The sequence below is a fragment of the Myripristis murdjan genome, chromosome 10, assembly GCF_902150065.1.
Source record: "Myripristis murdjan chromosome 10, fMyrMur1.1, whole genome shotgun sequence".
NCBI lineage: Eukaryota > Metazoa > Chordata > Actinopteri > Holocentriformes > Holocentridae > Myripristis > Myripristis murdjan.
In genome coordinates this window covers 18,075,118-18,100,984 of record NC_043989.1, presented here as the reverse complement: position 1 = coordinate 18,100,984, position 25,867 = coordinate 18,075,118, and the positions used below count along the sequence as shown (strand labels likewise).

General features: G+C 44.6%; 1 protein-coding gene across 4 annotated transcripts in view; it reads left to right on the top strand.

Moving 5' to 3' along the window:
* unc5a (unc-5 netrin receptor A) overlaps positions 1-25,867 on the top strand; it is a 131,975-nt gene that overhangs the window by 95,769 nt on the left and 10,339 nt on the right. For all 4 annotated transcript variants that reach the window (XM_030062535.1, XM_030062534.1, XM_030062533.1 and 1 more), the window contains 6 exons: positions 5,997-6,161; positions 11,468-11,656; positions 12,492-12,791; positions 15,131-15,218; positions 15,716-15,884; positions 18,274-18,507. In XM_030062535.1, coding sequence (XP_029918395.1) covers positions 5,997-6,161; positions 11,468-11,656; positions 12,492-12,791; positions 15,131-15,218; positions 15,716-15,884; positions 18,274-18,507 — 1,145 coding nt within the window. The remainder of the gene's footprint in view (positions 1-5,996; positions 6,162-11,467; positions 11,657-12,491; positions 12,792-15,130; positions 15,219-15,715; positions 15,885-18,273; positions 18,508-25,867) is intronic.

The window sequence follows — 25,867 nt, the reverse complement described above, 5'->3', positions numbered from 1 at the left end:
CTGGCAGTGGCAGCTTCTCCCTGCCTAAAACAGAGGTTATCTACCTCAGTGAATCTGGGTGTTGTGTTACACATCTCCCATGTAAAGACATCGCTAGATGTCAAGCGAGAGTGTAAGTAACATGGCCCGGTGGAATACAGCAGGAGGGAAAAGACAAAGGAAACATGGAAATGCATAAAAGCCCATCAGGACACTATCTGGATGGATTTCGAATTATTAGCGCTGGGGCAATGAGTAATGGAATTAGAGGGGTGTCCAGGGATGCTTGACATTCCCATAGCCAAGCAGGATACTGACCTCCATGAGCTTAAAGAGATTAATGTCAGTCCAAGCTGCTATTGTTAGAGCACCCCCCCACACACACACATACACACACACACACACACCAAAAGGAATAGCTGTGTAATTTTAGCCCTTAGGTTGCTGTGACAAAAATTGTATTGTGCCCTGTGAGCACAGTTTGCGGAGACTTTGGGAGAGACAGAACTCTTTTTTTGCTCTTTTGATGCGGGATGTTACAGCAGCGTGACCTCCCTCAAACCTCAAGCAGACCTTTTGTTTGGAAACAGAGGGTAGTCTCTGCCCCCTTTTTTTCGCTCTTGTCACCTGTCTCAGACAGAACATCAGTGGCAGAGACAGCCCCAGCTGTCGGCACCAAGAGAGGGTTCCCGTCAAGGCCAAAGTCCACCACACCAGGGCCTGGGGATGATGGGGTGTTGTTTCCAATCACAAGTGGCACCACGACTCTGTTGTTTACTCACAGAGACACCCCCGAAGCCCCCAGAGATGAACTGACTGCTCCCTTCATTTGTCACCAGGCGCAGACACAGCTCAGCGAAGATGGCTCAGAATACATCTGAGTACCCACTTTGATTTATCAAATACATGATTAATACATGTATGAATCATTATTTTCAGGCTAAATGCAGGAATGGAGCCTCTCATCTAGGAGTCGTGTTCAGCGAGAAGGAACAGAGGAGATGAGACCAGCCTAGCAGAGAGCATCCTTATAGACCGGGGTCATACATAACAACTTTAATTAGTACTGTGCATAGCCTTTTCAGGTCCAATCCGCTAGACACACAGTAGATGGTGATTTCAGACTATTACTGAAGAGACTTGAGCAGAATGAATTACATGGGGAGCTGTAATGCTGCAGATAGACATCATGTTATTTATTTAGACACAGCTGACATTTGAATTTAGAAGTAGTTTTTTTTTCCCCTTTTTTACAGTTAAGCCTGTTGAGAAGCATTTTTCCTCTAGTATGCCTTTGTTTTTTGGGCTGCTTTTAAAAATTGCATGATTTAATGCTGGTCTGGTTTCAGGAGTTCATTAATTATCCAGACTAACATTCTTTGTTGATCATTAGCTCTCCAGTGCATTTCGTGTCTTATTTTAGAACATTAGATCTTTGTAAAAGGGGTTAGAGAAAAATATATTTTGTCTTGCAACTGCTGATTCTGTTTAATTTGTGGTTGCAGGCTGTTTCTGTTTTGTCTAAAGCACATCGATGGCCTCTCAGATTTGCCGCACTCTGCCTGTGAGGATAAAGAGATGCTGTTAACTGAATGAATATACAGTGGAAACAAATCGATTTAAATTTGGAACCAACAAAATACAAAAGCCATAATTTATCTCTGCATTGCTCAGCTAACTCTGTATAAATTTCCTGTCAAAATGCCTTCAGCCATTTGTTGTTTTACATTTTTGAAATAATAATATTTAGATTCTTTCTCAGAAAAGTGCTACAGCCACAGAGGCATCCCTTGCTGTATCTGCTTTCCATCCTTTTTTTATCGAACGACTTCCACTGACTGACACCATCCTCGACAGTCTGCTCAGTGATGGACCTCTTCACATGTCTATTCACGATAACTCTCGTACACAAATGTGAGCTCCCGCCTCTCAGCCCAAAGTGTGAAGCTAGAGAGGCTCATCTGTATTTTTGTCTAAGTCTCCAAAGTGTTTAATGAGAGTTGGCGCAGGCCTGTGTGGCAGATCAGATGGGCTTCACGCTGGGAGAGAGGCAGGGAGCTGAGGAGGTGGAGGAGGAGGAGGCTGAGGCTAAAGCCTAAGGCTCTAAGAGGAGCAGATCAACACTGAAGACAGCGAGTAGCCAAACTACATAAGAGCTTATCTCCATCTCTTCTCTCTCTGTCTCTCTCTCATTCTTTCTCTATCTCTCTCTCCCTTTCCCTTTTTGTCTTCCTCTCATCCTACCCTCCTGAAACATCCCACATAATCCTGCGCCCCCTCCCTCGCCCCTTTCATTGACTTCCCCACTGCATTGACTTGTGGTCACAGCCAACAGTCATGGCAAAATGTCAGACAACACGGCCACGCCAGCAATTTCCTACAAAGAGAAACAATCTGAGCCAGCAGGAAATAGTTAGTCCCTAGTTTTGGAAACAGCACGGTGACACCTGCCTCTGTCAGATGAATTAAACTGTACCCTGATGTGAGAGGGAATAGCAAACAACCTGAAGAGATTTCTAACTTGCGTGAATTATTTAAATATTGTACTCATCCCTCAGGCTTGCTAGGGGAGTCATGAGATTTCTGCTAGATAGAAAATAAACAGACTGGGGGGCTGGTGTGTGTTTGCAAATGCACATTTATAGATCTATGTGTGTGTGTGCGTGCGTGCGTGTATGTGTTGTACATATGCATGTTAGTACCCGTATGTCTGCTGTCTAAAAAGGCACTGCAGGCAAATGTCTAATAGTACCTTGGAAGCAAGCATTCATGTGTCTCTGAATATTATCTCAGAGGTTGTTATGTATTCTCCACATTTTCCCCCAAGAATAAATAAAGGGCAGGGCTAAATAAATATGAAAGGGAAATACATTAGTTTACCAAGAAGACGGTGGCCATCTGGTGAGAGCCTTGCATCAGGGCTGTTTTTAATCATTCTGTGCAGTTTCTTTTGGCTCACCCTGTCTCCCATCTCCCAGGTAATATTTTGTGCTCGTTTATTCAACAAAGGAGAATGAAGTGATCATCTTATCTGAAGCAGAAAGAACAGTGATATTGTTTTGTACCTATCAGTCGCCATTTTTTCAGTTACTGATCACTCAGTCGCAACTAGCGAGCAAAGTCACATTTTCAAACATGTTCATCGTGTCAAAAATACAGAGCAAGGTTTGGTGATGAATTTCTGTTGCATCACCTGTTTCTGTGGCAAAGACATCAAATCTCTTGCCAGGTCTGTGGATTTCGGCAGCCTCTTTCATCAGCCTTTGAACATTGGGATTAGGGGTGGTTACTGTGTGCACATGTGTGTTGACAGGACAGTGGGAGCAGAGAGGCGGCCCGCTGGTCTCAGTGGTACTTGTCTACCTCCTTGTGTTCTCCTCAAGGACACAGGAGCCATAGGTGTCTGATGATCTCGGATGGTGTCCCTCAGCGGCCATTGTGATTTTTGAACAGCAAACCCTCAAACGGGCCCTCCTACCGCTCTGTAAAGAACGGTTGGGTGCCTTTTGCTTCCCCTCTTGACAACATGTCCAAATGGGGACCTGCCACTGGGCTATTGTATTACTGTCCCTCCCATCAGACCCTCCTGACCTAAAACCTGTTGTGCTGCATGATTGAAAATGAGCTGTGGTGCCTTTGCACTAACAATCTCTGGCGTTTTGTCAAGGAAAACTGTGGCTATGGATGGCAATTTTCTTTATTTTGCTTGACTGTCTAATGTGGGCCTCGGAGAAATAAAAGGCTGAATGGGTTTTGGGTTTGATTTTAACCTTGAATTTGAAAAGCATTTCAAAAGAGGTGTCTATTTTCTTTGGTTCGTCGCATTTATTTTAACTATTGACTACCTTTCATAGAATGTGTTCCTGCTATTCCAATACAGGTTTTTATGGCTTTGTCAAAGCCCCTGTTTTTGAAATATGTGTATAACATGTGTTTGGAGGGAGACTGACCATCAAAAGCTGTTTATGCATTTTTACCCTTTTTTGATTTCCTTCTGCCTGGGGTCGCAGTGTTTGTATCTCATCCGAATGCATATCAGCGGCACCCTTTTTCCACTCCAATCTCCTTGTTTGAAAATGTCATTTGCATGGCCATTAGTCTTGCTTTGTGGTGGAAAAGAGAAGTTGAATTTCATCACCTCATCAGGGCAGATGTTGATCACGTCTCTTTATTTCACAGTGGTGTGGATAAACTGAGGGGCGACATAATATATTCATTAGGATGTAATTCTCTATTCAATCATTCTCATTCCCAGCCCGGATAATCAGCCCGCTGGCCCACGGATGGGTCCACTCAGTGCCAAACAAGGACAATTATCTGATTGGTTCTGCTCTCTCTGCCAAATGGATCCGACTGCAAAGAGACCCGGGCTGTGTCAGCATCCCGCCACACACATACTCAAATTCTCTAGCAATCAGCTGAGGGCACATATGGACAAATATAAGGGCTCAGATTCACAAGTGCACACATTCTCCACCTGTACCTCAGGACCGATATGTTCACAGAGCTTAGCAGGACAGCTCCTTGTCCAAGGGACTTACTCTGAAACCAAACAACGTAATTACTTCGCACCATTATATAATAGTAGGTATCCCGGTCTGAAAAACACCTCACCATCTCACTTATGTTTTATTAACCAAAGCCTCTGACCTGTGCCGGGTCAGACCCGCACTTTTGGGGTCGTGCCACCTGCACTCTACATTGCTCAGATTAATGAGCACTATAGCTTCCTTGCGTATAGGTCAATCAGGAGGGGAGCTGCTGCTGTCAGAGATAGTATGCAACTGTGTGTGTGTGTGTGTGTGCATGTTCGTGTATGTGTGTAGGGCAGCTCTGTGGTGATTCTCATGTGGTCTCCTTCACCCTTCCATTTGGGAAAGAGAGACAGAGAGTGGCATTTTTCCCCCATGAGAGCTCATTACTGCTCTTTTTCCCATTAGCCCTATGGTAACCTTCCCCAGGCCTAGTGCTGTGTCACACTCAATATCACTCCCAGCCACCAGCCCCCCGGCCGCAGTGCCAAATTACGTGTACCTTGGCAAAATGGCCTCACTCCCTGCGTGGGGTAAAGCAGCCGATATTTCTTACAGCATGAAACCGTTTTCAAATAATTTCCATTTGTTTTGTTTGTTTGTTCTGATGGTGGTGTGCTTGAAGTTATAATGCGCAGAAATAGGCTGCAGTTGTAATGTAATATAATCTGTCTCTGTTTAGAGCAGCACTTCGACTCTATTGCATTCAAATACACCAAAGGTTGTGCTCATGTTGCCAGAGCTGAAGCTTGCTCGCCAAACATCAAAACATGGTAGTGTTCATTCCTCCGCAATGTTTATTTTTGGAGAAAAAATGTTAAAGGGAGATATTTGTGTGTGTGCATGTGTGTGTGTGCATGCATGTTTGCCTGACTGTTTACACTGTCATGCAATAGAGGACCAATTTTCCTAGGGCCAAATTCTTTTACCTGCACAGATTTAGTTTGCCGACAGCTGGCCCTGCCAGGCCACAGCACCTTCACAGCCTACCAATGGGGCTCAGCTTAGTTGCATAACCCATCTGATTTTCATGTCGAAAGAAAACAAGGAAAGCTGAATAGAGACAATATGGCTCCCTTCAGCACTTTTACACACTTTGGTTTCACTGTGCATCTGCTGGATTTGTGTGTGTGCGAGTGGATTTGCATGTCTTTATGATGCTTTCCCTATCAGGTTTCCATTTTGGAGAGTGGATTTGCACAGGATGGCAACAGAGTATTATACCAGTTGTGCTCCTCTCTCACGCAAATACACCACTGCTTTTACATCGCTGTCACATCTGGACTAAACTGTGTAGGGTTTACTCTGTGGGATGGAGTTAATGCTTTTTTTTTTTTTTTTTAACTGAGCCTGCTCACTATACTTCTGATCAATATGTTTTTTGTCAATTAACTAAAAAGTTCTGTGACTTTTTGATGAGAGTTTGTGAATGTGTTTGTATGTGCGTTTGTGCTCACCCTTGTTTTCCACCGCTGTGTTTTGCAGTAGATGGAGGCTGGAGCGAGTGGAGCAAGTGGTCGGCGTGCAATGCAGACTGTTCAATGTGGAGGAGCCGAGAGTGCACGCAGCCTTCACCCGGCACCGGAGGCAAAGACTGCCAGGGGCTGGTCCTCCAGTCTCTCAACTGCACCAGTGAGCAGTGCCCTCAGTGTGAGTACCCCCCCACCCCGTTTGTTTATTACAGCCCAGCTGATAATTAGTAAACAATATATATTTCTCTCCTCCTAAGGCATCAACTTCTCACAGTCTAAGCAGGTGTGACTCCCTAACACAGGGGGGTGCTGCACCTCTGCTAAAATAAGTTTCCAAGGCTGACGTGTCACCTCAGAGGCGACCGGTATTGACAGAATAATTTTCTATAGAAGATCGCCGGCTCTTGCTGCACGTGTGACCTTCTGCAGGATCAGATCTAATTAAGACTGGTCTTGGCCATGTGTCTGACAACTCAGCACTAGGATGATATGCAATCTTTTCACCTGCGTTGCCGCCGTGACGCTCTCTGACCTATTAATAGAGTCGAGAATTAAACTATCTCTCCGTTCTGATTAAAATACAACCTGCCAGATTAAGTACCACAAGTCAAATCAGCCGTGAAAACACACACAGGTGGTGTGTGTGCATGCCATTGTGTGTGTGTGTGTAGTGGCGTGCCAAACTTATATTTCATTTGCCTTGTAAAACAGCCAAGTAGGATGCGTTGCTGCTCCCCATGTATCATTAATGGGGCATGTGCATGTGTGTACTGTCAGGATTAGAAACAGCGAGCCTCATAGAGCCAAGCTGGCAGTTGAGTGGAAAGTGGCACCACAGGGTCCACCGCCGACCAGATGGACATGAAAGAGAGAGCTGTGTCATTCCCCACAGATATCAAAGTCGGGATGATATTCCCACTTCCCATGCAGAGACGAAGCACCTCAGGGTGGCGTCTCATGGGGAAAAATGTTTTAAATAGTGCTCTATTTGGTTAGGATGCATGGTAAATAGACTTTAATGGGGATAAAGTTGACACAGGGCAGTGAGTTAATGTAATGAATTATGAATCATACACTGACTGATCAGATGGAGTTACGTTTTTGGCGCTTTCTGGTGTGTGTGTGTGTGTGTGTGTGTGTGTGTGTGTGTGTGTGTGTGTGTGTGTGTGTGTGTGTGTGTGTGTGTGTGTGTGAGTGTGTGTATGTCAGCCAATAGCTGAGTGTGTGCTCTGACCCAGTAAGCTCAGCCGGCCCATCATCAAAGGTCACCAGCTCCTCCCCACTGAGGAAAGATATACACACAAGGATGCCAGTCATTGTCCCTCACATGCACACACACACACACACACACACACACACACACACACACACACACACACAGAGTCACTCAAAATTTACACTGACAATGCACAGCAGAGTGCTGGCCACTGAAGAATGCCTGTCCCAATCTGTTCCCAGCAGATGTGTTTCCATAGACAATTGCTGTGTGAAGTATTATAATAAGCAAAATATAGAGACAGTTTTGGCTTGTCAGCAACTCCCATACTTCAACCATGTCTGCAGGCTATTAGCTGAGATGGAAAACTTCCCCCTGAAACAAAAGGCATCATTCTCTCCCAATGTAATTTAACAATGCAATTGCAGAGTGACTCATAGTGATTCGGCAACAAAAGATGTCCTCTGTCAGAGAACCTCACAAACATCTCTAATCGCTCTCATTAAGCGGCAAATGGCATATGTTAGATGAGGTTATTGTTTTGGGTATTGCATGTGCGGGAATCCATGTGCAGCAGTGAGCTTAGCTTAGTGTTACGGCTCTAAAGCAAACAGATCTACTCCAAGCAGTATCGTTGTCAGAAAGCAAACAAGCCCAAGCCCAAGATGAAGCTGCCCAAAATCTCTGCAGGGAAATAATGAATAGATTGGCTTTGCGCCAGAAACAAAATGGCAGCCAGGTGTTAGAGGGCACAACGAGGATAGTGGGAAAAATAATAGTGCCATGCAAAATTAGGGCTACATCAAAACAATTATTTGGCTTAATGTGTTCAATGAAGTTAATGAACTTCATTTGCAGGAGCGTCCCATTTTGCGGGTATTAGAAATGTCTGAATATTGAGTTAAAACCCTTCAACTATCAATCTGCCACTGGTCTGTTTTCCTATTGTGAGTTTAGAGGCCGAGTTGATGGCTAAGCAGCTGATGTTTCGTCATGGGTTTGTTTGTCAGAGTGGGGTTACACAGGCTCTGTGAAAAATGGCTGATCATTTATTTTGGGCTATATTTCACCGGGGCTCGCAGACGGATGGAACGACTGTATTGTGGAGATAGTAATGGTCACGTTCACTTTGAGAGTTTTAGTAGCCATATTTCCCTGACCTTAAGAACTCCAGTGTTATTCATCTTCAGGCGAGTGACTGGGATTGGCCATGGGATGAAATATATTCTCAGCTCTCTTGATAAATGCCCTGGGGAAAGGCGGAGGAGGCTGCAAAGCTTTTATTTATCAACGTGGTAAAGAGAAAGGAGCAGGTATAGTGAGTTGAGGACTATCAGGCGGAGACATTGTGCTGACTGCCAATGCCATTAGAGTCCAAACTTTAACAGAGGCCAGAGGTACATTGCCTCAGAGGAGATGAATTATAAGTCCATACAAGTCCATCTCGAGTCAGAAACTGATCCCTAACCAGCCAGCCCTGGAGCTAGTCTCAGAACTCGAACTGAGAGCACAGGGAGAGGGAACAAACACAGTTTGGCCTGGGGTCAACTTTGAAAACAGATCCATCACATCCATAGATTATCCGCAGGCTGGTGTCAATCAGGGAGAGAGGTCACAGACAAAGAGAATCTAAAGTTCTTTGCTACCAATTATGTCAAGTGGGGAAAAAAAGACTAGCGCTATGGAGTAGGAGAGGTAAAAAAAAAAAAAAAAAGAAAACGAGAGAGAGCGTTAGAGGGGAAATAAAGTAAAGCCCATCCAATTATAAAACCTGATTAGCTATGTCAATTAAAGAGTGATGGATGTCCTTTCAATTATTGGCTGGCATCATGAAAATCGATGCCCGGGCCAGGAGAAGCTGTGAGCGCTGCTGGTCGGAGTTGCAGTGATCATCAGGATCGTTTTGCCGTGACACCTGGCGGGTCAGATAAAACTTCACTCTGTGATGCTCTGATAAGCCACCAAAGATTAGAGCAAAAGAGATGCTCGTCTGATTGACTGGCTGTATTGTCTGGTTTTCTATTTTGAGTAAGAATGGTATTTGGGGGGGAGAAAAAAAAGGAAGAGTCGAGATACCAGATCTTTGCATCTGGGGCGCGGTATGTGCCTTTGGTTTGCCCTTGGAAAGTAAACAACAACTGGCTAATCCAAGGCCATGTTTATCCAATCAGCAGAACCCACTTGGCCCGTCTCCTTGCTGAGGGGTGTTGTTTTGTCTGTAGCCGGAGTGCACATCACAGCAGACTGCATTGGTAGAAGTCCAAATATCACAGCCTCGTCTGGCCTTTAGCTCTCCAAGACAATTGGGTTTGGGAACTCTAATGAGAGGTCCAGGCATAGCCTCCCCCTTTTTTTGGAGCTCATTGTGGAAAGGTGTAAGGGCTATTCAGGCTGCTTACAACTAAGCATCTCTCTGCTTCCCTGAGGTACAGACAGGGGGAGAGAGACAAGACAGCGAGGGAGAGGAGAGGAAGCACACAGAAAGACAAAATCAGAGCTGGGGGAAGAGCAGCTCTCTTGAAAGTCTTTATATTTTAAGTATGTCCTGTGTATGAGGCTGTGTAATGTCAAGAATAAAACACAGGATCTTATGTTATCTCCAACCAGTCATTCACAATTGATTGCGCGTCAGGAGATCTCTGGCATTATGATTGTCTGCCATACAGCCTGCCTGCGTATAATCCTCCTACTTAAGGTATCAGATTGTCCTGAGATAATCACCCATGAAATAGATTCTGGCATTTCTCTTAAAGACCGCTGTATGTCAGGAGGCTTTGTCCAACGAAATGGATTTTTCAAAGGAAAAAGAGAAGGCAAAGACAAATGGATGAAAAGATATGAAACATGGGTAAGACGGGGCACAAAGACGTACAGATGGAGAGACACAGAATTGGTCACTCTTGACCATTTTCCATTTTTTTGTCTAATTAGACTCTCAGCATTCTACTAATTAAATTGTTCTCGTTCTCATGTCACAGATTTATTAACACCAATTATAACTTGTCAGATTTTTGTTTCTGAGGTTAGGCGCACAGTTCCCGTTGAGTGGCAGGATGTATACAGTAGCAGAGAGATACCATCACAGTCTTGAGATATTCATCAAAATATGTCACATCCCGTGCTAATCAGGTTGGTTTTGACACAAACCCTTGGATGTGTTAGTGCTGCTGATTGCTGGAATGCAAATCCCACATCCTGTCACTCAGACACACGCTGTCTCTCTGTTGGTCTTTATATGCTTCTTTCCCCTTCTCATTCTCCCTCGCTTTGTCTCCGTCTTTCTCTTTCTGTCTCCCTCCATTTCTGTCTCCTTTTCCTTGTCGCTGGCTCACCACACACCAGCCTACAGTAGCTTAACCTTTGGTGTGGTTCTCCTTCCCTCAAAGCTACGCTGGTGAATATGTCCCCTCCGTGACTGTGTTGAGTTGACAGCACTACGCCCCCATGGCTCCCCGGGACAATGGCCCTCCACAAAGGCCCCAGGAGCATCCTCCACCTCCGCCACCAAATTCCCCCAGCCCAGGGAGACAACCATAGCAAATCCCATTCTCCTGCAAGACACACACCACACACACACACAGGCACGCACACAGCGATGTTTGTCGGGGCTTAGCTGTCATCTTCATACTGTACTTTTGGGAGAAAGACGCTTGCATGCACGTTTGAGACAGAGACAGTCAATAAGAGGTGCTAGAATTTCATAAACAAATCCTTCATTTTTTGACTGTCTTTCTCTGGAGATGTGTGTGTGTGTGTGCGAGAGAGAAAGAAAGAGAGAGTGTGTGTGTGTATGTGTGTGTGAAAGCATATAGAGCGTGTGCATTTGTTGAATGAGCCCAGTATTTAAGTATGCTAATGCTGAGGAGCTACTTAAGGAACTAGTGTTTTTCTGCTCTTCGCTTGTGCAGAACTCGACATCGAGGCTGAGGCTTTTAGAGATGATTAAAAATGAGATGGTTATCTAATACTTGCCTCGCTAATGCTAGCTCTTGAAACTTGAAACAGTCAGGGACAAAGTCAAGCGCTGTTAGACGCTGAGCGAGGAATTTGCAACTGATTTCATGCTATTAAACAGATCTTTACACAGAGACCCTCGCACCCAAACTAAGAGAAGATATTGCAGCCGTGAAGATAGGCACTGCCATTCTTCACCATGAGGAACTATTTAGTCGTGATTTAACGTTTCTAATCCGATCTTTGTTTGTCCCTTATTTTCCTCCTTCTCCACCCTCTTCCCTCTCCTTCCCCTGACTCGTGGGGGTTCGTAGCCGTGAGCGGGGCCGAGGACGTGGCGCTCTACGTGGGCATGGTGGCGGTGGCTCTGTGCCTGACTCTGCTGCTCATCGTGGTCGTGCTGGTCTACCGGCGCAAGAAGGAGGGCCTGGACGCCGACGTGGCAGACTCCTCCATCCTCACCACTGGCTTCCAGCCCATGGGCATCAAGCCCAGCAAGCCAGGTGTGTGGGCACCGCGGCCGCGCAGGCCTCCCCCCCACAGCAGTAGGACACTGTTCTTTGTTCTACCCTCCTGTGTCTACCCGTCGGCCCGTCAGCCCGCCCACTGTGACCGCGCAACACTCATCTGCATGTACCATTGATCCTGCGTTTGTTTGTGATTGTGACTGGTGTGGTGTGAATGTGTTTACAGTGGTTTGTAGTCTGAACAAGACGCATTATGTTTTGTGTGTGTGTGTGTGATTGTGTGTGTGTGCGTGTGCATAGTGTGTATGTGTTTGCATGACTCATTATGTTTCGCCACCACCTCATTGTTAGGAAATGTACCCACTCTGTTTACTGCCTCTGTGTAGCCTCTGAGATTTAGCAGCGAGTAATAGAAATACAACTGTCTGAGTCGGATGGAGATGGGAACTGGGTTGCAGTGCCTGTGATTCACCATGAAAAAAGCCTTTATACACTCTGGGTACTAAGCTCTTTCTGAGTTCTGTTTGGAATTGATTGTGTGGTTGCTAAAGAGACAGACAGAGATAGAGACGGGGGTGAGGTGGGGGTGGGGAGAAAATTGACTGGCTTTGGGTGGAATTTGTGTTTGTGTATTGTCAGTGTGCGTTAGCGTTTGTGTTTTCGTGAGTGAATATCTGTTTTGTGGGCCACATGTCGTTTTCTGTGTTTGTTTCAGCTTTTGTGTGTGTCATGACAGCTTTGGAGAGTGTGAGGTCTGTGTGTGTGTGTGTGTTTCATGAGTGTCTAGATGTATGAACCCCTGCCATTGATGGAGATTCACACATTTGCTTTTGTCTTTTTTTTTTTTTTTTTTTTTTTTTTATTCTAATAGAGAATTCCCATTTGCTTACCATCCAGCCTGATCTAACCACTACCACCACCAGTTACCAAGGCACCCTGCGCTCTCGCCACGACACCACCGGCAAATTCTCCATGACCAACGGGCCCCTGCTTGACCCCCTGCCGAACGGCTCGCACACTCTGCACAACGGCAAGCTCAACTCGGACCCTGCTGAGTTTGTGAGCAGGTTGTCCACTCAGAGCTACTTCAAAACGCTGCCCCGCGACGTGGCCAACACCTCCTACGGAACCTTCAACTTCCTGGGAGGCCGGCTGACCATCCCAAACACAGGTGGGAGGGCCTCACTTTTAGTTAAAACAGCTTTCTAATAAGTAGATCATCGGTTTCCATGGATAGATATATGGGACGATAGAGTACTGAAGTTGTAAAAGCGCTGTTATTTCCTTTCATTCAGGCATTAATCGTTTCATGAGGAGGAACATTGTAATTTTGTGAAAACTGGACTGACAAATTGCTGTAATCCCCTGAATGCTCTATATTCTCTAATGCTGAACTAGAAAAGTTCTGTCTGAGCAATTTGCCTCCAGCTCCTAAATGAGGAATCGCTGCACAAATAAGTCAAGTCCAATTTTATTTGCGTAGTACATCCCGTGCCCTTTTATTGCTTTTACATAAAAGCGAATAAAACAAAACACATACAAGAGCGGTGACTTTATGAGACCTGCTTTATCGACACTGTGTCCCTCAGTGGACATTACTGGGGAGAATTTATCAATAGCAGCTCAGTCTCATAAAGGTCTCATGGTCTCATCTCATTGAGGCCGACCCTGCCAGGGCATTTAGTCTCCCGTTCTTTTGTGAGGAGGTTTGGTAATAGCCTTGTGATAGGACACATAAAAATGTTCTAGTGTCTTACATGTAAGAGTTTAATTCTGGATTTTGGTCTCTGTTACTAATTACAAAATCAGTGTTTATGGCATCACAAGTGGACACAATTTTATGCTTGACATCTGTCAGTACAAGCGATAGTTCTTATTACTTGATAGCTGAGGAGGATCGAATGTGGAAAAAACAAAGAATATGTTAGTCCCAGGTGTGCTTGTAATCTAAAAAAAAATGAGCTGAAACTTTCTGCTGTTGAGTCCGCACTGTTAATGGTGCTTAAATTCAAATAACATATTTGTTTGATTCAGTTCATCTCATGTTTACACCCACTGTAATTCAGAAGGCAAGGCATTTTCATTTGCTGTATCCAAAACATATGATTATTTAAAATTGTTTTGTCAGTAACCTACTTATACGCTGCAATATAAAAAAAAAAAAAAGCAATATGAATGTGAATTAGGTCAGTGATTGCTGCAGCATAAAACAAGGATTTGAACATGGTACTCTAACAGATTCCTAAAAAAAAAAAAAAAAAAAAAAAAAAAAAAAAAAGATAAAATAAAAAAGCTAGAACAAATAATTCCAGTTAGGCCTCTCAGTTGTGACAGTGCTGGTTGAATTTATAGCTGATGCCCGCAGCATTTTGGACAAGTGTCAGTCGTGTGCTAAGAGAGCAAAGATAGGGGAGTACAGATAGTCCATTAAGGATTCCTCTGATAAAAGATAAAAGTATGCCATTATCATCCCCTTCTTTTGCTGCTCCACTCCACATTAGCTGAGTACTATGCTTATATAATTACACTGGAAGACAGTGTTTTCATTTGGCTTTTTGTAGGCTGTCCAGATTAGTGGATGACAGTGCCAATATGCCAGTATCTTAAGGGAGAAAAGGTCTTTCTTCTGTGGTTTTCTTCCCATCTCTCTCTCTCTCTCTCTCTCTCTCTCTCTCTCTCTCTCTCTCTCTCTCTCTCTCTCCCTCTCCCTCTCCCTTTTCTCTCTCTCTCTCTGTCTCTTCCACTTTCTTACAGATAGTGCATGTGAGGCTTAGGTCAAAGCCATGCAGACTATATCGTTCACTGGCACCCATCATCTCATTGGGGCACAGAGAAAAAACAGCACTAGCGTGCACGTTCTCACAGGAGAGATGCTCACCGCTCTCACTGTTTAGAACAGATGCATAGATGACATGATCTAAGGACAGAGACGCGGCTGTGAGCACTCATGCACCTTTCTCTTATTCAAACAGATGTTTTTATGGCCAACATACCCAGTTAACAATCCTGGGACACTTAAGATTGTGTCGCACGTTCACTGTTTGTACTACATTTTAAATGGGATTCTAAGTGGATCATTTTGCCATGAGAATCACAACACAAACGCCGCAACACTCAAACTACGCTCTCACTATTCTCCAAGGTGCATTCTGCCATTCTCTCTTGGGAAAGTGCGATTTTCATGGAGTAGTCTGTTCCACGGTCTCAATTATCTACTTGGTGGCAGACGGAGGACATTTAAAACGTGTCTCACTGTGCGCTTTTGTCTCAGCTAATTGTTGACCGCGGGGACGTGTGCCGCCTCGGCTGCCGGTGCAGAGATTTGCATCTACTGTACCTGACGGAGGCTGCCTCTGACCTTCAGAAGAGACTTGTTTTTGTTTTTGCGGCCATGCAGTTTTGTTGAGTGGGCCGGCTTCCTTTGTGGGATGACAAAAGCGTTGTTCAGTCAGAACAAATGAGCCTGTTCCCCCACCCCTCTCTTTCTCCCTTTGTTGTTATTTGCATTAGGAATCAGTCTGCTCATTCCTCCTGAGGCCATCCCCAGAGGGAAGATCTATGAGATTTATCTCACTGTTCAGAGGAAGGAAGATTTAAGGTGGGTCTCTTTAACACTGCCTAACTGGCAGTCTTCCCTGGATGCCGCTAGGCTGTTTGTTTTGATGCTCTACTGTTCCATTAGGAAAGGCTTAAGAGCCTGTGCCAGTGCTGTGGAGGAGGGATGTAAATAAATAGTGTACCCTTTTACCAGGATGTGCACTATTTAAGTTAAATGAATTGTTTGGAGAACACTGTTTATTTGGCCTCAGAAGGCACAGTTCTTGTAGCATGCTGCGATAATGTAATGTAAGTGTTCAGTCATCATAACGTGGTCCAAGTCAGTGGGCTCAGCATGGCATCATTTGAGTTTCAGATTTTTTTTTTTTTTTATCACAGATGCTAAATAAGTTGCTGAGGTTACAGTATCATAGCCAGCTTGTAGGAGACCAGTAAATTCTCACTAAAGCCTCAATAAGTAAAAGCCCTTCTCTCATCTTCCATTACCATTCATCTTGGTCCGGTTGCTGTCTAGCCCACTCTCTCTGCCCCTTGCAGGTTGCCCCTGGCTGGCTGCCAGACCCTGCTCAGCCCCATTGTGAGTTGCGGCCCCCCGGGGGTGGTCCTGAGCCGGCCGGTTATCCTCAGCATGGACCACTGCTCTGACGCCTGCCCCGAGAACTGGGCCGTCCGCCTGAAGAAGCAGAACTACGAGGGCACTTGGGAGGTGAGACAGCACTATATCTCCAGCAAAAAGGCCTCTATAGAAATTTGCAAGCCAGTGAATTTGAAAAGTCGTACCTGCTCTGAGCTTTCCATGGAATGTAGAAACTTGCTCAGCAGTGACTTGAAACTTGCACTGGCAGGCGGTGCAGTACAGCCAAGGCAGTTCTAGCCCAGCACACATCCACTCTATAGGGCTTGGATTATATTGACTATCAGGTGTGTTCCTGTTGGGCTGGAACAAAACCCTGGATGCTCTGCCTCACTCCGGCAGCAGAGTTGCTAGGCAACATGTTTCTCGAAACAGAAATATTTGCTAGTTCTGTAAGCAAATTACTGATCCTCAAAGTACTCCTCTGAGTGCTCCTTGACCATATTTGACCACTGCTTCCAATTACAGAGTTCCCTCCCCATTTACTGTCCATGAAATCTGAAAGCATCCAGACCTGCAAGACTCCAATAGGCCAGAGTTACGCCGAACCTTGTTTTGTGTCTGCATGTGTATACAGGCTTGCACACTCATGCACGTGCTCACTCACACACACGCACACACGCACACACATAGCCACACAAACAAATGCAGTTTGAGGCAATATACCCACCTCAACAATCCAGGGAGATTGGAAAGGGTGCTGGTGGGCTTTGGAGTGTTAGTAGGTCTTCTTTCATGTTCGATATTGTGCATAAATTATTCAGCCTCCCCATGTGTGGCAGCGGTGGGGTGTCTGTGGGATGGATTGGCCTGTCTGAGGCAGAGGTTAGACCAGCACTTTTAATCATCAGCTGGCCCAAATATAGCCCAGCGGCCTGCCTGTGTGGACACTACACGAAAAAGTACCAGGTGGACAAAGGAATGTGAGTGCAAACTGTGAAAGAAAGGAAAAAAAGAAAGAAAGAAAAAGTCAGTGTAGAGGAGCGAGCAATGTAGATCTTGGGAAATAAGAGGAATGATTAGACAGACAGTGACACTGAAACTGAGAGAGTGGCTCACGTAAGGAGGAGAAGACATAAAAAGAGACGGTGGAAATAGATAACAAGGGGAAGGAACGACACAGAGAGGCAGGAGGAGAGAGAAAGAGAGAGAGAGAGAGAAATGAATTGAGTGTAGATTGAGTGACGGCGTAATTGAGCCACCTCACTCTCTGCTGCATTCGAAGAAATATTAAGATGATGAAAAAGTGAGACTCCATTGTGGTTGCATCGGAAATGAATTGTGTCAATACTAATTCTATTGATGTAGATGGTGTCTCGTTGGATCGATCCTAGAGGGGGGCTGATGGAGCTAGCTGGGCATTTGGCAGGCAGAATGCTCTCTTCAGGTTGATTGGCTAATGGGAAGAGTCAGTTAACTGGCATGATGGGATTTTAGAGAAAATGTTGTCACCTTGGGTCCAATTTGTCCCCATCAAATTAGACTGGAGAGCAGAGTGGAATTATCTGATAAAACCGTTTCTTACTGCGATGGGATGTGATATTTTTGAGATAAAGTTGCAGATACTGTGCTGAAGTGAACAAGTGCAAGATAGTGCAGTTCAGGTAATACACGCGTTCAAATCTATCCTTTTGTGTCTCTGTGCTCAGTGGCAAATTAAATTACTGCCTTCTGTGACATTTTTAATACTCTTTTGCATTCGGCTACTGTTATTTTGCAAAAGTAAATTGAGGAGTTCTTTTCACTTCTGTTAACAAATTACAGGAGCTGACAGAAATCCCTATAGTTGAGTATTTACTGGACTTCCACAGCCTTTTCTTTCTCTCCAGAACTGTCTATTCTTGCCAGGAATCTATCGGAGTCTCCTTTCATGTCAATCGAGCACCTCATTCATGCATTATTTAGTAAATTGATGGTGTTCTATAGGATGCGTGTCTTTGTGTAAAGATATGTGTCTCTATATGTCAGGATGGAGTAAGCATGCTGCAGTGAAAAGGGAATTTGAGGAAGAGACAAAGTATTCTCTTTTCAAGATCCTAAATTGTTTGCCAGACACATGCGTACACACTCTCTTGCCCAAAGGCATGGGCACACATGCTCAACCCTGGCCTCGGTATCTGATATCTTCCCACCCTTAACAGCTGCTATTGAAATGAATGTTTGCAAAAATTGGGATACACATGCATATGCAAAACAGACTGAGCCTTTCACACAGGCTTGTTTTAGGATAATTAAATGTCTTTCAAGACCAAGTTAGTTTTTCTTTTATAAATTTCATAGTTAAATTCATGACACACACGAAGCCCTCAAAATGCCAGATTTCAGAATCCATTGTCCAATATCTATCTTTTAAAGCTGATGCCAGCCAATAAGCATATGCTGCCCGTATATCGCTCCATACCTAATTGGGTGTTTGATCCTCCATCCACACCGTATTTTCTCCCCCTGTCCTCTCCTCCAGGATGTCCTGGTGATGGGGGAGGAGCTGGTGTCAGAGCCCTACTATTGCCAGCTGGAGGCGGAGACGTGTCGGGTGTTCTCGGAGCAGCTTGGCCGCTTCGCTCTGGTAGGAGAGTCCCTCCACATGGGTGCCGCCAAGCGCCTGAGGCTGGTGCTCTTCTCTGACGCCTACTGCTCCACACTGGAGTACAACATCAGGGTCTACTGCATGGACGACACACAGGACGTCTTCAAGGTAAATGGTGATAAATGGAGTGCTCCGTGTAATTCTGTTTGGCTGGCACTTTCCTAGCCTCAGATTGCGAGGATCAAGCGGCTTCGCATCAGCTGAGTGATTGGTGGACTATTATGTGTAATAGCATTGTCTGTCATGTTTGGAAGGTTAGCAGGAATCAGCACAGACACATTGGAGTTAGACATGCCATGGTAAATTGAACAATACTGTAGGCCTGATTACACCGTGTGCAGTTCAAGGATCTGTGATTTGTACAGCTGATGTTCTCTCCCAAATATATTGAAACAATGCATATGTCCAGCTTAATCGCTGTATAGAACCATTTTGTGTGTGTGTGTGTGTGTGTGTGTGTGTGTGTGTGTGTGTGTGTGTGTGTGTGTGTGTGTGTGTGTGTGTGTGTGTCTCTGTATATACAGTGGTGGAAAAAAGTTTTCGGACACCCTTAAAATTTTTCACAATCTCAAATATTATCATGAAATATTTGTGGAAAAATCTTTTTTTGTGTTTCAAAAGGTGTGGCAGCATTAGACAGATACAAACAAATACAAATTATATTTTCTTGTTTATTGTTTACAAGAAAAACTAACAAAACTAAAGCTGGAAACTAGACTAATCTGACCACAGAATCTTCTTCCAGTTCCTGGCTGTCCAGTTCTTGCGTGCCTGGGCCCAACAACGCCGGGCTAACCTCTGTCTCTCATTGATCAGGGGCTTCTTGATAGCCTTGTAGGACCTTAAGCCATGATCTAAAAGTCGGCCACGTACAGTGCGGGTGGAACACTGGACACCAGTTTGGTTTGACCACTGCTGCTGAAGCACCTGTGATGTCATTCGGTGGTCTTGCCTGCACATGCGGATCAGGATGTGGTCATTTCTTGCTGAAGAAACCCTTGGGCGCCCAGGTCTTGGTTTGTCTTCCAAGCTGTTGGTTCGTCTGTATTTCTGCAGAGTGTATCCAACTGCTGAAGGACTGCATCTGCACTTCCTGGCTATCTGGCGGCAGCTGTACCCTTCCTGGCTGAGAATCTTTATCTTCAGGCGTGTTTCCTGCGTTAGGTTCCTTGTTTTAGCCATTTTTGTGTCTGAAGAACTTTCAAATGTGCTGGCTTTATATAGACACGAAGCTTGGCAACAAAAATTGTGTCTTTTAATAAAAAGAACGACCTTCATCACTGGGACCAAAATGACCTAATACTCAAAATTTCTTATGTATTTTTATGGACCCAATCAATTTTAAGTTTTTAATGGCTTTTTTAGGATTTGTTTAGTATTTTGGCTGTGACTGTACTAAAAGAAATTGCACTTGAAGACCTAAGAGTGATTCTTAATGCAATATTTCACAAATGCATGGGGTGTCCGAAAGCTTTTTTCCACCACTGTAGGTGTTTGTGTGTGTGTGTACATGTGCATGCATACAGGAATGTTTCATTCAGTTCATGCAGCGGCTGGTTCTGCTTGGCTGCCGTGGGCCAAGAAGTTTCCCATCACTTTGCTCAACACCATATTTCCCCTCTCTTTTTTGCTCTCCACGTGGACAGAGCATAATCAAGCGCTAATGCCTTCCTCCCTCCCCTGAGGGCTGCCTCTGAGTAGCCTGTTAAGATTTCATTTGCATGGTTAATTAGTAAATTAAAAGGAGAGCCTCTCCCAGTCCTTTCCCTGCAACCCCCATGCTCTCTCTCCTCACCTCTCCTCTCCTCCCAGGCTGTGCCTCCTCTCCTGACACCACCCACAGCCACAAGTGCCACTTCGAATTTGAGTCCACTTTTGCCTGCCATAATGGCTGACCTCCTTGATCAGAGGTGGGCCACCAGCACAATCTATAGATGTCTGTGGGACAAAAACCAGTGCTCTGAAATTAGCACTCACACATCCAGGGAGCTGAGGATGAGACAAAAAGTTGGCAAAGGCTCTAACCATGGGGTGGGAATTACTGAAGCCTCTTCTCCCTTACCTCTGTATTTTTCCATTCTTCCATTCTGTTCGTCTTTATCTTCCTCTGTTTCTGACAGATGTGCTGTGATAGCACACGTGCTTAGGGAAATGGCTGGCTGACATTGATCTGCTCTCAAATGTATGCACAGTACATGTCTATGTATGGAGGGAAAGATATACAGCAGATACGCAGATATACATCTAAACATGTAGCAGATCTTTATTCTCTGCTGCTTTGTGTAGGAAGTGCTATTTGCAGAAAATAGATATCCCACTTTATGTTTACTTAGCATCAAAGCAGTTGTGATGATGGGACTCTCTTTATACATTCAGATCATCAGGTGACCCGGTGGTGTTTTGCTGCAGTGTGGCTGTTTGTTGAAATGACCTTGCATGTCCTGTGGTGGATGCAGGATGCAGAAAGGCTGCTAGAGCACAAAAGTCACTCTCTCTCTCTCTCTCTCTCTCTCTCTCTCGCTCTCTCTCTCTCTCTGCCTTTCCCTCCAGCTTGCTCTTGTTCTTCCATTCTCTCGCTCTCTTAGCCAGGAAAAGGACATCTGAGCTTGTTGACTCCAGCACTTGTGCTGCCCTACTCTGCAGCTCCCTTGACGCCCTTGAGTGCATTAGCTCCCCGTCTCTCACACAACCTGGTCCTGTGGTAAGCCACGGTGTCTCCAGGGTTTTGTAGTTTTTAGTGAGTGATTTAAAATGTGGCCCACGCTGTTTAGTAATCTCGACTTCACACTGCTCTTGGTGCTATTACGGAGTTAGCAGTTCATTTAGCAAGTACATTAACCACTTTGAGTGGAGATTAAACTTCCCTGGAGAGGTTCTGCCTAATCACTAATCACTATCTTTAAAATGCACCATTTATGATTAGACTTTCACTATAGCTACCATTAGAGTTAATTGTACTGTGTAACAGTATTGGGGTTAGCAGTCGGTGGTACTGTGCTGTGCTGCAGCAGTATTTTTTTATGTTTCTGTTGATGTATATCTCCAGCCCATGTTAATTTTATGACCGAGTTTGCAGCCTGCTGTAGGGCACTGCGCCGCATTTCAGACAGGAAGTCAACTTGCCACGCATAAAACAGGCTCTGTATTTTTGATGGGGGATGAAAAAGTGCCTTTGTGGCTTTGGATGGTGCTGTGCATTTGGCTGCCTTGCCTTTTGGCTGTTCAATGGCAGGAAGAACTGTAGAACCACTAGGGCTGCTGGGGTTTTCTCCCTAGTGCCATTGCTGGCTGTCAGTCTCCTCTGACAAGCCTAAATCAGCTAGAATGACACATGCACACACTCAGGCACTCACACACACACACAGACACACACATGGACACAAACACACACTCACACACATGCACAAATGCTTGCACGCCACATTTACTCAAGCTGTACCATGCAATCTCTTATCTCACAATTAAAGCAGATTAGAACCAATGTTATTGTCTTTGATCCTAAGTGTGCGGGGGCTCTGGGGAAACGGTGACATTTCCGTCTGATGCTTGCCGTATGTTAGCAGGGCTCTGCCGGGACCAATTAAGTTAATATTTAATGTGTGTCCCACTCTTGTTGGGCTTGGCCAAGGCTGGCACAGCAGCAGAGGAGACATGATCGGCGTTTGGTGGCACCCTCGTTGTGCACTCTGTTATTCCCAGCCAGACCTCTGGGAGAGCATCACTGATGTTCTGCCATGCCACATCTGAATGAAACACCTGCAGCGAACCAAGACTCCAACTCGGCACAGAGGTAGACATAAAACCAGCATTTAATTAAACTGGAAGGGTGCCTGACAAAGGATTTTTTGGGTTGTAATCTGGTTGATTTGCCATTTTTTCTTTATGTAACTGTAATGGTCAGAATCTGTACGTTTCCATTATCAAGAATAAAACGTGCAATAGTTGTGTCACTATGCATAATCTGTACTTGAATGTTGAAACAGTATGAAATGATGCCACAGTATGTATTAATGGCCAAATGTTTATTCTTTACACCCACATGTCTGTGTTGTATAAGGCCTGTGCTGTTGGGCAATGACTTACAGTGGAGAAATATGCCGGATGCTTGATAAACTACCCACTCACTGTCAGATTTTTTTTTATAGAGGTTCAAGCATATCTCCACTCCTCTGTATTAGGAGGTAAAATTCTTAAAAGACCATCAGAAACACTGACTTGTTGGAGTTTGTTATGAATAATAAGTTCTGTCATTATTAGGTAATTCGGGAGAGTTTAAAGTGACGTTTAATAGCCATAACATTCCCAAGGCCTCATTTGGGCTCAAATGGAGAGAAAATGGTTCAATTAATTCCCTTTGTACTCACTGCATTGTATTTCAGACTGCAAAAATCATGCTTTCATCAATATTCATGTAATGAGGCCAATTGTTTCAGCATTTTTTTTCTCCTTTAATCATAAAAATACACTTTCTATTATTAAGTGGGTGTCCAACAGATGTCCTCAGTCGGGTTAACAGTGGCTCTTGAGTGCTTTTTTTTCAGTATATGACTCCAAGCTATGATTCTTATTTATGTTTAAAAGGGCTGACAAACTGCTTCGTCCTCTTGTAATGCCAGCTCGCATCTGAACAGTAAGCCACATTTGTGTATTAATTCATTTGAAACTTTTTCTTGTATCTCTCCAAGAGGGGGGAACCACTTTGTGTAGAATGTAGAACAAACAGTTGGTCTGATCCCTCCGTCAATAGTTACTGGCAAAGAATTCGAGCACAAAAGAGAAGTGCATAAACCAGTAATTGCTGGTATTAAGTTAAACAAGACAGTCAGCTTTATCACTGAGCCCAGCTGAGAAATTGTTTCCATATTATATTTCTGTGTTCCTGTGTACTGTTTTCTCCCTTCCCGCTCTATGATTTATCAGGCAGAATGTGCATCTTTTCCCTAGCAAACAGAGTTCCCATTTATAACCGGGCAGACAAGTCCCTTCTATTTGTAGTTATTAATCAGAGTTGACTGTAGCGGGCACGGCCACTGGAGCTCAGACTGATAGACTCTCAGTCAGAGAGGAAAAGCCTGTCATATCCTGCTGACAAATACACAGATTTATGGAGCCCACATAGCCAGGCTACTCTCTATATACAAATGCATTTGCCTGAAAAGAGCAGCTCTGAAAATGGATAGTTGCCATGAATGCACATTTTTTAAATACATGGGGCTACAGCATCGCTAAGGGTGACGGGGTGAGAGTGAGTTTATGGGGATATTAAAGCCCGATGAGTCTTTGTGTATCTTTCTATGTTTCACATGACTTATAACCTTGACTAATTAGCTGACTAAACCCTGACTATAATCCCTGTCAGATTTGTTTAAGATGGTCACAGTCAAGAACAGACAGATCATTAGAAACCGAGCTGGAACAATAGACAGATCACGCTGCGAATGCTTGACCTTGCTATGACAAAAATGTCACAGTGCAACATCGAGGCTGTAGAATATTTTGATCAGTGGCTTACAAGCCCTTCAGTTCTCTTTATATAGGCCTCCGCTAATACTTTGATTTGTTTAGGGCATGTTTCTTTTCTGCATCCATTGGCTGGCTGGCTTTTTGTTGTGAGAGAGTTTGGTGCAGTAACTAACCTCTTTCTGTCAGCAGCAGCCCAAAGAGATTAGCTTTATGAGTATGTCTTGTTTCCCAGTGGAGCCAGGCCCCAGTCCATCACAGTCCCAGCACTGAGCGGCGTCTTTGGGCAAAGGGAAAGAGGATGAGAGCACGAGGGGTGGGGGAGGTGTGGTGGGGGTGTGAGTGTGAATGGAAAGGGGGGTGGAAGTCGTGGAAAACTGTGGCCATGATTGCAGTAATCCTGTTATCTCTCGTACTAAAGCTGGCCACTCTAGTGACCTGAAGACACAAATGTTAAGCTGCCTCTGTCTCTCTTCTCTCTTGCTTCTGCTCTTTTCAGTCCCTCTTGCTCTCTCTCACTCTCTTTTGCCAGCCCCATTGAATGTCAGGGGGTGGTCTTGGCTTTGCCTGACTCTAAATTCACAGTCTTCACACACACCACAGGCTATCTTTAATTCCGTCAGAACAAAAGGTTTTTTTTTTTTTTCCTGCAGTACTCGGACTTCTTGCCCATCTCATGCATCTTAATGTTTCCACTGTTGTAAAGGGTCATGATGTCCACAAGAACGGCTCCTCTCATCTTCGCTGAATGGAAAGACAATTTTAGCTCCCGGTTGATGATTAATATGTGATTTGATATACTAATTCAAACCTTGCATCGCTTCCCCCAGAAAGAGTAAATAATATGGTCAAATTTAGCTTCTCATCTATTAGCTCCCTCACATTGTCATTTGTTAACAGGATAATGGGCCGTAAAGAGGGCCATTACTCTCTCAGTCCAGAGCATATGCTGAAATCCTGCACACAAGCACACATGCACACATGCGCACACATGCTCATAAACAATGCGCAAGGAGGACAACAGAGTTTCAAAGCACGGGCACGTGCACATTCGGTTGCGCCTAAGGACGGGACCAAGTATATTATCCCACGCTGTGTTCAAGCTTCTTATTTTAAGCCAGCCTGCTCGCTGTCCATGTCCTGTTCTGTAGCAGAAGCACCTTGTCCTAGACCTTGTTTTGATCGTAATCCTGCTGTGTTCATCCTGAACCTGGCCGCTGCAAGACAGGAGAGTTAGTATTCATGCTAGTAGGTAGTTGTTGATAATGGGATAATTGGCATTCAGCTGTCTTTCTCTTGCTGCCAGGCCTATAGATCTGCTGCTAGGTCAAAGTCTCGATCAAAGTCCACCAGTCCCAATTTGCAATGCTAATGATTCCCAACGAATAATTATGCTTAAGAACTGTGTTAAACGAACCTCTCTGGAAGCCCCCATAATGTGCCTTTTGTCTGAGTAAGAGACATAATAGCAGAGGGCTTTTAATTCTGTGGAGAATGCACTGCCCTCTGTTATTAACTCATTAGACCTTAGCGCTTTGATTCAGAGCCGTCGTCTGACCTCTCCACTGTGGGTAAGTGGGCTGGCTAACCACACAAGGCGTCAGCATGGCACTACAGTAAGGAGAATATTTGAGCGCAGTCGCCGGCGTACATTTGCATCAGCTCCGTTGTACACGGCGATCATTCTGTGACATTTGGGTGAATTGAGTAAACCAATATAGATGCAGGAATCAAGATAGCCACACGGGAAATAATATTCATGTGAACAAGGAGATAAGCACTAAGCAAACATGGAAATTAGCAAAGCATTAAGCAAACATGGAAATTAGATTCTCAGGCTGAACTGAAAGTGCTCATTCAGTGAAAGAGAGACGACATCAAGTAACAAAGGCAGGTAGAGATTCCAAAAAGATAATTAACAGCTTCCTTTCCATTATAATTGGAATCAGTCTAGCCCATTCCAGGGAAAGAGTGCAGAAAATTGAATCAGTGGTGTGCAGATAGAAAT